Here is a 16,718-nt window from a genome sequence, read left to right on the forward strand (position 1 = left end):
ATTCAAAAAGTATGAAATTTGGACACTCAAAGAGCATATGTTTAAGATCCGCTGATACAGCAGAACATGACCAACAAGAAGAAGGTATAGTAGGGTCAATCTTATGTAATTTAGCTGGGGTGATGAGTAATCTATTGTAAATAAAAAATAAAGTTTGAGTAGAGTTAGCTGCCCTAGAAGACTTCCTTGCCTTAGTCCAGATTTTGTTCCACAGTGGGATAGGGAAAGATGTACCCAAATCAGATTCCCATCTACATTCAACCTCAGATTTATTATGGGAAATTGGGATATCCATTAATTTTTTATATATTTGGGAAGCTGAAGGGCAATTACTTAGAAATGATGTAGTAAAAGGAGATAAAGGAGAAGAAGTGGAAGATGTGGAGCGAGAGTTATAAGAGGATTGGAGCACTGCTGTTAAAGATAAATATCTTGAATGAAATGAGGAGGTAAGAGAAAAGCGAGATTGCAATACCGAAAAAGGTACGCAAACGCCATCTTGAAAGAGTTGATAAGTCCATTTGAGACCACATGATATTAAATCCACCCCCCTCCCCCTTGACCCACTGGGTGCCTTAGACCCATCACAATATGACTTCCAGGAGTGTTTTTGTCGTATACAACAAAGCAAGTATTGGCAATGCCAACAGGTCTGGCTATAAAGGGATGATAGATAGTATGGGAATAGATACGTATTTGTGTGGAAGCAACTAAATCTAGAATAATTTGGTCTAGGTTAAAAGGTCAGGTGAGAATTCCATGGCTAAGCCAGACCTAAATATCTATAAGTTAATGAATGCCCTATTTCCATCTGTGCGACTGCCAGAGAAACAAAAACACCATAAATTATGCAGTTATGTAAGACACTTTAATAAAATTATAATGTCATATGTGTGCCTGAAAGTCCAAACTCACGCACTTGGATAAATAAACAAAATAATCCTAGCTGAGTAGAGGGCAATCACTTTTTTATGAAAGCACGCAACGTCTGCTGAATAAAAACACATGCTCCTGGCACCCAACATGTGGGTGGTGTCAAAGCCCCTCACCTGGTGATTCTCACATAATTGTCTGACAGGACAGAACATGACCAACAAGAAGAAGGTATAGTAGGGTCAATCTTATGTAATTTAGCTGGGGTGATGAGTAATCTATTGTAAATAAAAAATAAAGTTTGAGTAGAGTTAGCTGCCCTAGAAGACTTCCTTGCCTTAGTCCAGATTTTGTTCCACAGTGGGATAGGGAAAGATGTACCCAAATCAGATTCCCATCTACATTCAACCTCAGATTTATTATGGGAAATTGGGATATCCATTAATTTTTTATATATTTGGAAAGCTGAAGGGCAATTACTTAGAAATTATGTAGTAAAAGGAGATAAAGGAGAAGAAGTGGAAGATGTGGAGCGAGAGTTATAAGAGGATTGGAGCACTGCTGTTAAAGATAAATATCTTGAATGAAATGAGGAGGTAAGAGAAAAGCGAGATTGCAATACCGAAAAAGGTACGCAAACGCCATCTTGAAAGAGTTGATAAGTCCATTTGAGACCACATGATAGCCAGTCTTTCCAAAAAATATATTTATTATTGAGTTTAATATGTTTATTGTACCAGATGGAGGAATTCAGAAATTGTGCATGTTCATCTAAAGTAGATGAAAAAAGTGGCTGGAACAGTTTCCGAGTATTTTTAAGAATGGGTAAAGAAAATGACAAAGGTACAGGAGAAAAACAACCATCTACTGATTGTTGCATTCATTGTAACAATGTTATCATTGGGAATAATGTTACACATTCACATACAGGCTTCAAGATATCCGTAAAACATTCAGCAACTTGTGACAAGGAATTGCCTATACTCATCAAAATCTTAATGTAGCTTATTGTACATTGGAAAAACTGAAATAAAAATAAAAACACGAATTACAGAACATGCGCAAACATACAGACTCTTTATAAAAAGGCTAGCATGTCTACATACGGACATAAACATATACTAGCCAATTAAAATTCCAAGTCTTGGAGTTAGTAACACCATCCCCGGAGACTGACAATCGGAAGACCTTTTCATAGAGGAAAATTATCTAGATTACACTGTAAGATACTTTACAACTAATGGGACTGAACAAAATAATAGAAATATCTTGTTATCTCTAACTCTGGTGATATTGTCTGTTTCACCATGATGAAGCACATACATATTATTTAGGTTTTCTTATGTGCAACTTATTCACTGGAGTTCTTTTGTTGCGGCGGCCCTAAAGTGATTGTTTCTATGTGTTACTTCTTTGTATATTTTAATGCTTAAATAATAATTCACTGATATGTCTAAGTAAGGATCAGTGACAAAATGTATTTAATTCACAATTAAGGTTGTACTTTTGTTCCCTTCACTCTTTATTAAGGCATACACTTTTCAAGCACTCCTAATAAATGATTTGAGAGTTTTATATTAAGCTGGTTTACATGATGCTGTGTTGTCATTTGATGCTCTAGATATATGTTTTCATCTTTTTTGTGATTGCATGGGTTTAAGTACTATAATAAATTCATAGCAATATGATCTTGACCATCTTAATCACTTGCGTTCAGGTTTAATTGTTTTCTAGGATGGTGATCAACTTTTCATAAAAAATATGTGATCAATTTTTTTTACAATTTGGCCCCAATGATGTTGCACTGTTATCAACATATATAATGTGTGGTCCTGGCTCAATCAAGTGTGTTTACATATGGTTTATAGGTAAGAAGTGTTTTTTTAATGTTTCTGTTATTAGGTCCACATCATGTTGGTGGCACTTTAGGCACCTGAATTAAAAGTTACGAATTACCTGGTTTACTGGTGGGCACAATGGCATATCATCAATTTACTTACTTGGTTTTTGCGAACAAGTTTTGGTTTACTGTACTGTATGCACTGCCTGGTTAATTTATATTAGAGTTGATCATTTGGTCTTTTTGTTGTAAGTACTCATCACATTTTTGACTTGGCTTTTTTGTTTTATCCATGCAGCACTCCTTAAGTACATTACAATGAGAATTATAATCGAGCAGGTCCTTGTGCCAGCCCCCCTGCAACAGTTTTCCTGCCCAGCTTTCCAGCAGTCCACTACCCTCCGATGCCTTCAGTTTGTGCCTCCTCTGCTCTTTTTCTGCTCATTTTCTGCCTTCTTTCTGCTGGTTTTTCTGTCATTTTCTGCTCACTTCTGACATTTGTTTTCCTCTTTCTGCTTGTTTCTGGCCCCTATTTTGCCTCTTTCTGTTCATTTCAGACCTCTGTTCTGCCTCTTTCTGCTCATTGCTGGCCTCTATATTGCTTCTTTCTGCTCATTTCTGACCTCTATTTTGCCTCTTTCTGCTCATTCCTGACCTTTATTTAGCTTATTTCTTCACGTTTCTTACCTCTTCCTGTCATCTCCCTCCTCCTGTCACCCTGTGTCCCTTCTCTCCCCCAGGACCTACTTAATGGATGCCGCAGCGCAACCCATTGAGCAGGCCCTCGTGCCATCTTTCTCTGCAACAGTTCCCCTGTTCATCTTGCGCACAGTTTGCTACCCCCTGCTGCCTTTGGTTTGTGCCTCCTCTGTTCATTTTCTGCCTTATTTGCTGCTTGTTTTTGCTGATATTCTGCCTTATTTTCTGCTCGCTTCTGAACTTTATTTTGCCTCTTTTTGCTCATTTCTGACACTTACATTTCCTCTTTCTGCTTGCTCTTTCCGCTGATTCTGCAACCCAGCTCCCTGCCCTCCCCCCAGGACCTACTTATTAGAGGTTGCAGCGTGACCCCATTGAGCAGGTTCTCATGCCAACTCGTTCTACAACAGTTCCCCTATCCAGCTTGCCTGCAGTCCTCTACCCTCTGCTGCCTTCCGTTTGTGCATCTTCTGCTTCTTTTCTACTTGTTTTAAGCCTTCTTTTCTAATTGCTTTCTGCTCATATTCTAACTTGCTTTCTGCATACTTCTGACCTTTATTTTGCCTCTTTCTGCTAATTTCTGACCTGTTCTTTTCCTCTTTCTGCGTGTTCCTTCCTCTTCCCGCTGTTTTGCTCCATCCTCAACCCATCTCCCTGCCCTCCCACAGGACCTACTTAATGGAGGCCACAGTGTGACCCCATGGAGCAGGTCCTTGTGCGTCTGCCAAGATTGCCTGCAGTCTGGTGCCCTCTGTTAACTTCGGTTTCTGCCTCCTCTGCTCGTCTTTGGCTCGCTTTCTGCTCATTTTCTGCCTGTTTTCTGCCTTTCTGCTGCTCATTTCTGACCTTTAACTTGCCTCTTTCTGTTTGTTCTAACCTTTATGTTGCCTCTTCCAGCCTGTTTCTGACGTCTATTTTGCCTCTTTCTGCTCGTTTCTGACCTCAATCTTTCTGATAATTTCTTACATCTAGTTTTTTCTCTTTCTTCCCCATTCCAACCTTTATTGTGCCTCTTTCTGCTCATTTCTGGCATTGAATTTACCTCTTTCTGCACATTTCCAAGCTTTTTTTTGCCACTTTTGGCTAATTTCTTCCTTCTTCCGGCCATTTCCCCTACCTGTAGCCTGCTACTGCCTTCGGTTTGTGGATCCTCTGCTTGTTTTCTGCACTTTTACCGCTTTTTCCTGTTCATTTCTGACCATTATTTTGCTTCTTTTTCTTGTTTTTTACCTTTATTTTGCCCATTTCTGCTTCTTTCTGACCTCGAGTTTGCCTCTTTGTGCTTGTTTCTGGCTCCTATTTTGCCTGTTTCTGCTCGTTTCAGACCTCTCTTTTGCCTCTTTCTGCTCATTTGTGACCCTTATTGTGTCTCTTTCTGCTTGTTTCTGACCTTTATTTTGCTTATTTCTACTTGTTTCTTCCCGCTATTTCCCTCCTCCTGTCACCAAGTGTCGCTGCCCTCCCCCAGGACCTACTTAATGAAGGCCACAGCGTGACTCCATTGAGCAGGTCCTTGTGTCACCTGCCTCTGCAACAGATCCCATATCCAGCTTGCCTGCAGTCCGCTACCCTCTGCTGCCTTCCGTTTGTGTCTCCTCTGCTTGTTTTCTGCTTGTTTTCAGCCTTCTTTTCTGCTTGCTTTTCGCTTATTTTCTGCCTTCTTTTCTGCTCACTTCTGACTTTTATTTTGCCTGTTTCTGCTAATTTCTGACCTTTACATTTCCTCTTTCTGCTTGTTCCTTCCTCTTTGCGCTGTTTTGCTCCATCCTCGACCCAGCTCCCTGCCCTCCCTCCAGGACCTACTTAAAAAAGGAGGCCACAGTGTGACCCCATGGAGCCGGTCCTTGTGCAAGCTCCCCCTGTGAAGGTGCTTCTGCTTGATTGCCTGCAGGCCAGTGCCCTCTGTTACCTTCAGTTTGTGCCTCCTCTGCTCGTCTTTGGCTCGCTTACTGCTCATTTTCTGCTGGTTTTCAGACTTTTTCTATTCATTTCTGACCATGTTGTTGCCTCTTTCTGCTCTTTCTGACCTAAATCTTTCTGTTTGTTTCTGACATTTTATTGTGCCTCTTTTGGATAATTTCTTCCCTCTTCCTGCTGTTACCCTCGTCCCGCAGTCCGCTACACTGTACTGCGTTCGGTTTGTACCTACTCTGCTCATCCTCTGTTCTTTTACTAACTTTTACTGTTCACTTCTGACCATTATTTTGCTTCTTAATGCCCATTTCTGATCTTTATTTTTCCCCTTCCTCCCATCACCCCGGGCCCCTTCCTCCCCCCAGGATACTGAAATCTCAAGACCTGACGTCGCATCCTCACCACCAAGATACCCGTGTAGTGTAGTTCCTATTTCCCTTATAGGATCTGCGCAATGGAATAATATACACTATAATTTTTGCATAGGGCTAAGGTCAGTATGCTCCTATTGAGTACATTAAACTTAATTACTTACACGTATGTGCCAGCTAACTCAGAGGTCACTAGAAACTTCTCGAATGAACAAGAAGGGATTAGTTTCTGACAACCGCATAAACATGAAAACTTTGTTTCCCTTAGAATCGGAACGCGTCTCAGAATCGTGAATAATAGGTAACAGATTTACTCAGTCAATCGTGCATGCTTAGTTTCTCCAGAGTTACACAGAAATAGATAGACGGGCGTTTCAATAAAAAGGATTTATTGAACAGTCTTGTTTCTCGTGTAAAGATATGAGCTGTTACAGTCATTAGACAGTATGCAAAATATAATACGCACAGCGTAAGCAGTAAGAAGAAATAATACTGCAGTAGCATTGTCTTTTAGCCATCACATATATTCATTCATATACACATACATAAATAACACAGGCTGAAAAGTGAATACTTGTCTGATGCTTCTAAATAGCTCTACCCCTGTGTACCTAACCTAAGTGTAGTGCGAGGTAAGAATAGGTGCTGTTTAAATATGGTATGCCAAGAGTCCCTCTAGGTTCTAGTCAGCTCCATACCTTTAGAATGAGAGAGGTGGGAATCTCTTTCCGGGTCTCAAACTCTATCACCCCGCGAAGTTAGTCAGAACACTGGAAGCTGGATTCTCTGCGTGCAGGGATGACAGCGTCTGGTCAGTGCGTCAGGCCGGGATATGGTCTCTTCCGAACTTGGCGTGACGAACCATGCAGTCAAGTTGTGTCGAGCCGTGCCATGGTTTGCCATGGTAAGGGAAGGTATATTTATACCTGAAAGGTGCTTAGGAATGCTAGCATTGATGTAAAGTCGGGCAGAGGAAGACGTCATGGATGAACCCCCTAATGAATAGTGGTTCATGCATAATAGATGAGTTCTTGGAGAAATCAATAATCCTAGCTAGGGAAAGTCCCGCTGGCTTAAGGGTCTGGTTTCTAAGAACTCGTTGTGATGTGGGATGGATGGATGTAGGTGACCATGCCTGTATTTGGATAGCATGCATGGTTAATGCCTAAATAAGGACTGGGACTCTATGTCCAAATAGGGGCAATGCGAATTGTGCCTATATAAGGACATGATTTAGGGAAACCTATGTACGGGCATCTAAATCGAAACACAACACCTACTCTTTGACGAATGATCGATATTGATAAATGCTAAACATGCTAAACATATAAAATTGAGTATCACATATTCACTAAAAACATTTGCAAAAGCATACTAAAAGAAGTCTTTGTTTAAAAATTTGCTAGACATAAAATGCAAAGGTGCTGTACATATTAAAGCAATGTTTCCTGCCAAGCATATATTTACAGTGAATGCTAAGTGAATGAACAGAAATATATACACATATGTAATGAACTGGTCCAGTTTTACCGAAGGAAAAAAAAAATGTTCGGAACCATTTCATGTCATGATTACATAAATGCGAAGAAAGGTGACAATGTGTCCCTGGAAGTGTTTCAAAGAAGTCTGATTTCTATGAATTGTTCTACTGTTAGCAGAGTGTTCTAGCCATAAAAGAAAAAGTCAATACTCACAAAAGTGATCGTAGGAAAGTTCCAAAATTTGTCTTTTGTTTTTAAATAAATGAAGGCCAAATACATAGATTACATGGTACACTGTGAGCCAAATCAAAAGTTATTTGAAGATGCTGGAGAAAACATGAAATCTTCTAATCCTGTAGACAAAAATGTGTCTACCGTTGTTGGTGATATGTCGATTACCTCGTTTAGAAGACTAATTGCGCATAGATGTGATGCATCGTCAGTAGCAGTGTTCGTTGCCGACGTTACCTGTGTGCCTGTTGATCCATCTCGTACCTCAACAGTAGAATGTTGCGTCTGAGATCTCAATGAATGCCATCATCAGGATCGGAAGCCTCTGGGTAGAACACAGAGCATGGGCCGTTATCGGGTCCAGCAGAGTATCGATATCCGTTGGCATGATTAATGGGAGTGTTAGACAGATGTCCAGCACGCATTCTTCACCGCAAAGGAGGCAGCGTAGAACAGGTAAGATGCAATCTTGCCAGATTGGTCTGAACGACAGAAATCATGTGGTGTTTAGTTCTCGTAGATGAGGTAAGCCCAATAGTTGTACTATGCGCTCACGACACTGCCTTTCCAGGAGAGCATTCTCCAAAGTGCTATGAGTTACGCTGATGGATTGGCTTGCCATAGCGTAGCAGTAGGAATAAAAATAGGATTCCTGCGACGATTGCTAGAATTAGCGGCAGACCACCAAACACCAAGTGCATGAAGTTTGAAATGATTCCAAGGACTGCCTGAAAAGGTGTTAACAGTCCCGAATATACGGTCTTAAATACATGCACAATACCCCTCGTATCAGACATGTTTAAGATAAGTTTCAACATTTCTGTGAAATGTGTAGGGCAATTTATCCTTAACAGAGCCTGCATCTCAGCCGAAGTCCTTGCAACTTGCAGATCATAGGTTTCTTTGGCCGAGGTCAAAGGCACGGTTTGTTCTAAAAGAATAGCTTTTATTCTGCTTAAAGTAACAATTCGTATAGAGGAGATGTTCAGTGAAGGCCATAAAGGCAACTCCCTGACTGTGTCTATTTGGGGGAACAAGACTTGCATACAGCAAGTGACCCTGGAAGTAACCGTTACCAGATATGGGATACCTGGCAACATGCCACAACAGCTCTGATCATTCAACCAGAGGTAACTCCCATTTAAAAGTTGTCCAAACATTGGATTAATCACAGTAGCCGGTGAACCTTGCAGATGGCAGGATAAATTTGCAGTGGACCCGCTACAGGCCCCTTGTAAACTAATATCCCGACGTATGAGTGAACCGCTCAGTGTATTTTCACAGTGCGCACCGCTAATAAACACTTCAAACCCCCCACTCCAACATCTTTGTGTGGATGGTAAATCCCAGGATGTCCTGATGTTTTCTTTACCCAACCTTTCATATATGCCTACTGGCATGTGTTTAAGGCAATACTGAAAATGTAACAGGCAGAGTTATTTTGCCATGAATGATCCATTCTGTAGCTTTTTTTTTTCTGCTGCTGTAAATGGCAATTTTTCCAGTTGTTTTAATGCTCAGCACTGTATACTTCGCTCCTCGTTGTGCCAGTTCAATCTGTTTATCAGTGAGATTGTAATTAGAAAACAGAGAAGACGTGTTGCTGAAATGGCAAGGCACATAGCCTGCTTGCAAGTTTTGTAGCATCTAGCCTAATAACAGAATAGAACGTAATTGGGACTGGCCTTGACGCAGCATGACCAGATCTTGTTCCACAATGTCTATAACAGAGGATACAATGTTGCCCAATGAATATATCCTGGATGACAGAGTCGTTAACCCAGTGTCGATCACAGCAAGAGATCTCTAAATGAATACGATCAATTTCTCGTATTCTTTCTGCAGCGTCTGCTTGGGTAACCTTCCATATTTCATTATAAGCAGCATAGATGCCGGCATATATGAAACGTTTTTGACGCGGTTTTCTTGGACCTAGCAAGAAATCCCTAAGGTCTGCGCCTTCTTTAAGTCAAGATAAGTGTTTTTTCACATCCTCTAGTGTAGATGTCTGCAGCCAATAAAGGCATAATTTTCCTACACTGTATGTTGTTACTACCCCTGGATGCTGTCTTTGAACATAGCGTGGGTCTGGCCTATTGATTGTTAAACCTTGTATCTTGTTCAGGAATCTTTCTTGACAAATGTTCGTGTCTGTGGGCAGAGCAACCAGAGTTTGTGTCAATTTTGTCTTTCCAAAAGTCGAAACCTTGTCTAGACAGTTGGGCAATAAAGGCTGCAGAATAAATCTGTTTTGTATTAGTTAACTTATTTTTCATTCCTGTTTTGTTCACATTTTTTAAGTGAAACGTGTCCGGATTGGATGTATTGTACCCTGAAAAATATGGAAACTTCATTGCAAACGTTTGTGAGCTACCCCTTGGTGGTGTAGGACAATGTTCCCATTGGTTATACATAAATACATTTCTAGGTGTTGCAGATCTATGCAAGAAATGATGACCATAGTGGTTGTAACAAAAAAGCTGTTCATAGTCTGTTGAACCCTCTAAGTATTCATGGTTAGAGAATGCAGCAGATCTTTCTAGATCAGACATCATGTTATTAACAGTCTCAAAGTCTCCATCATCAGAATGGATACTAGCGTTAATAAAGTCACTTAATGAAATCTTAAATAAGTGTGGAATCTTCAACAGTTTCGACGGACCGAATATATCATAATCCGTTTTGTAACAAACTATACCATCTTGTATAGGAACGGCTGTGATGTTCACTGCTGACAAGTCTTTTGCTTCACGATGGGATGATTTGTGCGGTTTCAAAAGTAAGTTCATATTTTTCGGTCTCGCCTAGTGTTGCAGCGCAAATGCGCTGCCGTCGCTTTGCGAGACATGCAGTATATACTGTAGTGTGGAAGCTTCATGGAAGCTCCGCCCACTCTCTGCCCATTGGCTTTTGTCTTAAATGCTGCCTTCCGATTGGTTTGAGGCTTGTTAGTCCCTCCTCATTCCTCATATGTATCCTTCCACGGCTATTGGCCCCTTTACTCCTAAGACCATTTTCTTCCCTGTCTTCCCACCCCACAGCCCCCTCCCTCAGTCTGTGACTTCTCACCCTCCCCACCCTCCCCCCACTCCTGTTTGTGTTTTCTTGCCTGCCGGCACTTTCATTTTCATCTTTATTATTGACAACTTGAAATATGCCATTTCAAGATGCGTGCTGTACAAAAACTTCTCGCTTTTAATGTTACTCTAAATATAATAAGACTCTAGGCAACATTCGGGGTATGCATGGCAACCGACGCCTCTTAGTTCACAAATGGCATTGTTGTTAGGCAGAAGGAGCGGCAGTGTTTTAACTGATGCTTAAAACAAGCACTTTTAATAACTTCCTCTCAATTCAGTGCTATAATCTTCTGTACTGAGATGACGCGCTAAAGAAAAGCACTTTTTGAATTCTGAAGAGACCTTATCGCACATTTACATCATGTTTACTGTATGATTAACATGCCGATCATTTTCATGGCTCGCCCATTGGCTCGTATACGCTTGGCCCGTCTCCGGCTGGCACTACCTGTTAATTAATATATTGGCTTGCGCACCTCTAACAAAGAGAGATGAGTGGATACATGACAGTGAGCCTGGTAGATGGTAGAGAAATAGACTGGTGCAGACAAACAGACAAAGTCAGTCTCCATTGCCTCACCTCAGAATCATCACTTTCAATAACATAGAAATCTGCTGGCAACTCCCGCATGCCCCAACCTCATCCCCCTCAACTATTCTTAGCAGAAGCGGCAGATTCTAAACTGTGCCCTGCTGGTGCAGAGGAGCACAGCAGAGTTTGTATAAGCACTGGGATCCCTAGCCTCTCTGGGCGGGCACCTAAGCCTTCCGGGTGCTTTCACACTCAGGATAAATGAATACATTTTGTTCTGTGCTTTAGTCGCCACTCTGTGAGCACTGTCTGGTAGATGAAGCTCTGTGTTAATAAACACATTCAGAGAGGTTGTTGTGTACAAACAAACAGCCACAATACCGTACGTTTTGAATGTGTAGTTAAATACCTGCTCATCGAGTACCTCATTGGCTGATCATTCCATGGCACTACCAAAATCACATTTGGACACATTTGCTCAACTGTAAAACACTCCCTTCTACGGGTCATTTAACAACTCTGGGCTTTGGGGTTAGATAACCTACTTTGGATGATGTGTAAAAGAGTTAATACAAAAAATAATGCAATAAAACTAAGCAACCAGTACTGTCTAAAACACTGTAAAAACTGACTCACATTCTGGCATTTTGTTTAGTTAATGTTGATTTTCTCATTGATGCAAGAAAAGTACTCTTAATATCTTAATGAAATCTCGACACTAATAGCACCGGGTGACCTTTGACAACTAGGCAATGAATACATTTTCATGTACTCCCGAAGCTCCCCTGCCCCCTTGGCAAACTTCATTGCCTTCCAGTGTTTGGGGGATAACCAAGACACAGGAGAGTGCGTAAAATAGTCTAGAAAATGAAAGAGAAGCCGGGATTCGGATTCACATGCTCCGATCCCGGTCGCGTTGGTTAGTCTGTAAGCACTACTTTTATTAAAGAGTTTTGCATTAGTAAAGCACCACAGTGTGCATGTGTGGCGACACTTCACCCATGAGGTACTTGCCAAGCAATTGTTGATACAATCCACACTTTGCATCTTTTTCAATATATTTATTACGAAGTGCAGGACCTTTCCAAGGGATTTTGCACACTACATACATTCACTCCCAAAAAAAAACGTATAGGTAAAAAATATTGCCATTTGCAATATCAATAGCTCTAACTCACATAAGCGAGACCTATTTGCATTGTTACTTCCTGTGTCCATATGAATATGTCTTCCATTTATCAGCATGCTCAGAGTCATTACTAAAGCTACCCAAAGCAGAAAGGAAAAATTTCCAGAAATAATCCATAGTTCAATCCATGGTGAATCCAGATAAGTCTTTTTCACGTGATGAAAGTAGTCTTGTGCTTGTTCTTTGAAAGTTCTTTTAGCTGGCGTCGTTTCCGGTTCGCTTGGATCCTCAGAAAACATATCAAAGGTAATGAAATAGGCAGTTCTGTCAGTGGTTGAAATTGCATCGGGATTCATTGAAATCGCTGGAACCAGTATATCACTTGCTACGTCGGTGTAGACAGGTTTTTCTGGACGAACTGTTATTTGGGTCTCAAGAGGAACGAGTTCCATAGCATTGTTGCTTAGTCCTTCATTTCTTACTGTTGGATTCTCAACGGTGATGAGTCTTTCAGTTTGAACCTCTTGGATAGTAGCTAGAGGAGTGTGTCTGCTACTTGGTCGGAGTCCACATGGCCTACTGCTTAGTATCGGCCACATAGTGTGGTTTGATGAGGTTGATGGACACAAATCTTTTTTACTTTTTTCCAGCAAGGGGCGGCAGAAGCAGTGTTCTTAATCCGTGGATTGCTAGGACAAGTACCGGTTGTCTCTAAGAAGGCCCAAAGTCCTTCTTTTCAGCGATCTTCTTTCTGACTAGATTCCCGAACTTTTAAAGAAATGTATTTTCTCGAGTATGTTTTTTTGTGAATGATCATTAATTGGTCGAATAAATCACCACTATTACTGCCTCTTGTACGTGAGTGGATTTGAAAATTGTCTTTTTCTTTTCATTTCCAGATTCTAAAACGCCTGATGAAAGCGCCTGGAAGCAAGATCTGAGACTCCTCCTCGTGGGTAAAACTGGAGCTGGGAAAAGCGCCACTGGAAACAGTCTCCTGGGGAGACAGTATGACCTCTTTCATTCGGAAGTTTCACCGGTATCTGTGACCGGGGATTGTGAGAAAAAGACCTTTAAATACGGGGGCCGAGATGTCGCCGTGGTGGACACACCAGGCTTTTTTGACACCACCCACGTTAACGTGAAAACCGTTAGAGACATCACCTGGTGCGCCGTGCTCAGCATCCCGGGGCCTCACGCCATCATTGTTGTAATCCAGCTTGGGGTCTTTACGGAGGAGGAAGAGGAAGCCGTTGAAAAAATCAGAGAATTATTTGGGGAAGGAGCAGAGAAGTACATGATTTTGTTGTTTACACGCAAAGATGAATTGGATGAGTCCATTCAACAATTCGTTGAGCGGGCAGGAGGTAAACTTGAAAAATTAGTCAAAGCATGCGGAAACCGGTACCTGGCTTTCAACAACAGAGCCAAGGGGAGAGAAAAGGAGGAGCAGAGGGAAGAGCTGATCCAGATGGTCGATGCTATGGTGGAAAGTAACATTGAGGAGTACTATCGGCATGAGATGTACAAAGAGGCGCAGGACGCGCTCGAGGAAAAAAAGGCAGAGATACTTGGTGAACTTCTCCAAAAGAGGGACGCAGACATTAGTAGAATACACGCTGAAGAAAGGGAATCGTTGAAACAAATGATACAAGAAAGCAACGGTGTAATAACGGAAAAGCAGTTGGAGAAAATTCGTCAAGATAGACAGAACAAGTATAAAAAAGTTGACAGCGACCTAGAAAAACTAAAGTCCGTTCCTGACCAGGCCGAGGCTGCTCTGATAATAGGCGTGGAAGAGGGATTCAAAGACGCTGTTCTGAATGGTATGCTGCACGGGGCCTCCATTGGTTTTGGTGCGATGGGTGGACTTGCGGCACTTATCGCAGCGCCGCTAGCAGGGATTGCAGGATGGGTGGGGTTTGGGGCCGGCGCCGCGGTTGCATCCATACGGTTCTTGTTAAAGAAAAAGCACAAACGATAGAGCTGCACACTGGCTGTCCGAGGATGGGCTCCAGAGAGGGCAGCAGCGCATTGTTCATCCTTGCAGACACTGGAGCTCCTGACGCTCACATTGTTCTACTAGTTGTCTTTTTTTGCAGGAGCATTAATCTTAGCCCTTTTCTCAGAGAGATGCTCTCATCTGACTGTGAAAGGGTTTCTCTGTCATCTCACCCTCCCAACCCCATTTAACTCTTGTATGCCCAAAGCAAAAAAGCAGAACATCAGGAATGTAGTTTTGCTTTGGATTTTGCAAATCTGTCAGTTGAGATTTTTCTGCATAATGACGGATGTTCCTCGTTTGCCACATAAAGTACCAACTGCTGCAAACTTTTACTATTTCTACAAGAAAAAAAACTGTTTCTATCTCAAACAGATCAAACATTATTCAACAAAAAGTCATATTTGTAAATCTAAACAGTGCCAGATCCTTTTGCGAAGTTTAAATAGACAAGTATTACTTTCTGATAGCTATAATCAGGTGCTAAACTGGTGCTATTTTAGAGCAACCTTATGCACACTCGTTTCATACTTGCCAAAATGAAAACATAAAGAAATAAACCGATATAGAATATTCTTCATCATTTCCCTTATCTAGCTACATTATTTTGTGAAACACTGCAACATAATTCCAATGGCCCTGCTTACAACGGCTTCCATCATTCCTGCTTTTCTTCCAACAGCATGGTGCATCGTGGAATTGTAGTTATATTTTTTACATTCCTTTTATATGTTCAACTCCCCAGCATGGAAACAGTTTTGGCTAAGGTGTAATGCCTCAAATAAAGTTACATTTCAGTTATGTTTTAGATTTTTGACACGCCTTCTCATGTTTTTCAAAAAATGCTTGCTTCATGCCTACACCCAAAAATAAATTCTGCTCATGTATTTTGCAAGGATTTAAACTTTTATCCACATCATGGATTAAAATAGGCATTTGCAACACAAATTGTGTTGTCATTTGACTTTAATAGCGAGCTTCACAACACAAAAAGACCCAACATGGGCGGTAGCAGCAAAACCATGATTAACACAGAGAATAAGTAAAATAAAGCACGACGGATATGACACAGTTCCCTCACAGATATAGAGCAGGTACAATACAGATGGCCAACACAATAAAAAGGAAGAGAGAAGAGTTAAAAAAAACTGTTGTACGTTCTACATTAACAGATATAAACGTAAATAAAGCACAAAACAGCCTAACCTCTTATGATGAACCATTGTAATACATTTCCTGCGAGGTTAGGAGCACTTCGAGTATAACAAGAACTTCATAATATAAAGATTTAGGGCATCATTAGGATGGCGGGCAGACTTGGCAGGCTGACTCTGTCCGCCCGCCATCCTGACATAGAAAGGGACCGCCCACCATAAGTGCAGCAGTCCCATGGGGGTGGTTGGGATATGCCCGCCACACTGGAGGACGCATCCTGCATTTTGAACATTACGGCAGCGGTGCTTTCAGCATCACCCGCCTTAAGACCGAAAATGCATGTTGTGAATTTACATACACAACGTGGCAGGTACCGCGCGGTGCCTGCCATGTTGTGCATGCAAATGGAGGGGGTACAATAGATACCACCCATGTGCCCTACCACCCCCCCAACATCCTGGGGGGGCCACAATGGGCCCCCAACTTCAAAATCCACATGCCCGTTGCCGCCATGGAAATACTGCCTCCCGCCTGCATCTTGATATGGATGGTGGTGTCTAGCAGACACAGCCACCATATTAAACCCTTTTCCGCCTGGTCGACCGGGCAGAAAAGCAGCGGACGGTCTTCCCGTCCACCGCAGTACCGCCCGCCATACTGATATGGCGGGGGGGTAATGTGCATGCGGGTGGTGTTTTATGGCGGGCGGATCGCCACCGCCGTTTGGGTGGTGGCAATTGACCTGCCATACTAAAAAATCTTTCGTTTTTCCTTGTACACCAATAAATGTAACAAAGTTTTGACCACACAGTGCAAATTATATATATTCAGCCTTTCAGACCAGGAAAAGTGCATCAGACAGGGGGGTTGTTTCATTAGATCATCTTTATTAGTCAGCTTTTAATTGTTTAATTACTAAAAATGAATTGCTGTAAGGGTATTAATACATTAATTAGAGTTTGCTATAGGACTAGGAACAATCCACATAGGAGTGGTGCTACTTTCAATTGTTTGTTGTAATAACCTGTTTTGATCATTTTCATCCATTGATAATTAATTGCTGTCTGTGTTTTTTAGCAGTGAACATGCCTGTAAATATCGTTATTTTAACAAATAAACAACTGTTGATTCTAACTGTTATTGATTATTTTGTACTGTGATATTTCTTTGTACTTTTATGCATTTATCAAATGCGAAAAAAGTTATCTGACTTACTGAGACTTAGTCTACATATGTAGTTGTTGTTTTTTTTTGGTTACCTCCAAGTACCACATTCAAAACCCCTAAACTGTCCAGGGTGATAGCTGCTACCAGCAACCTCAAACATGACACTCTTATTCCCAATGATTCCGCAGAAACAGATCTAACCATTTCATTTGGTCACTATCGCACGCCCAAGCTAAACACAAAA

General features: G+C 41.5%; 1 protein-coding gene across 4 annotated transcripts in view; it reads left to right on the forward strand.

Moving 5' to 3' along the window:
* LOC146830011 (GTPase IMAP family member 9-like) overlaps nt 1-16,435 on the forward strand; it is a 114,302-nt gene extending 97,867 nt beyond the window's left edge. For all 4 annotated transcript variants that reach the window (XM_085604245.1, XM_085604246.1, XM_085604248.1 and 1 more), the window contains one exon: nt 13,050-16,435. In XM_085604245.1, the coding sequence (XP_085460371.1) occupies nt 13,050-14,134 (1,085 nt within the window). In that variant the 3' untranslated portion in view covers nt 14,135-16,435. The remainder of the gene's footprint in view (nt 1-13,049) is intronic.
* Nucleotides 16,436-16,718: the final 283 nt, after the last annotated feature.

The sequence above is a fragment of the Triturus cristatus genome, chromosome 5_1 (genome assembly GCF_964204655.1).
Source record: "Triturus cristatus chromosome 5_1, aTriCri1.1, whole genome shotgun sequence".
Classification (NCBI taxonomy): domain Eukaryota; kingdom Metazoa; phylum Chordata; class Amphibia; order Caudata; family Salamandridae; genus Triturus; species Triturus cristatus.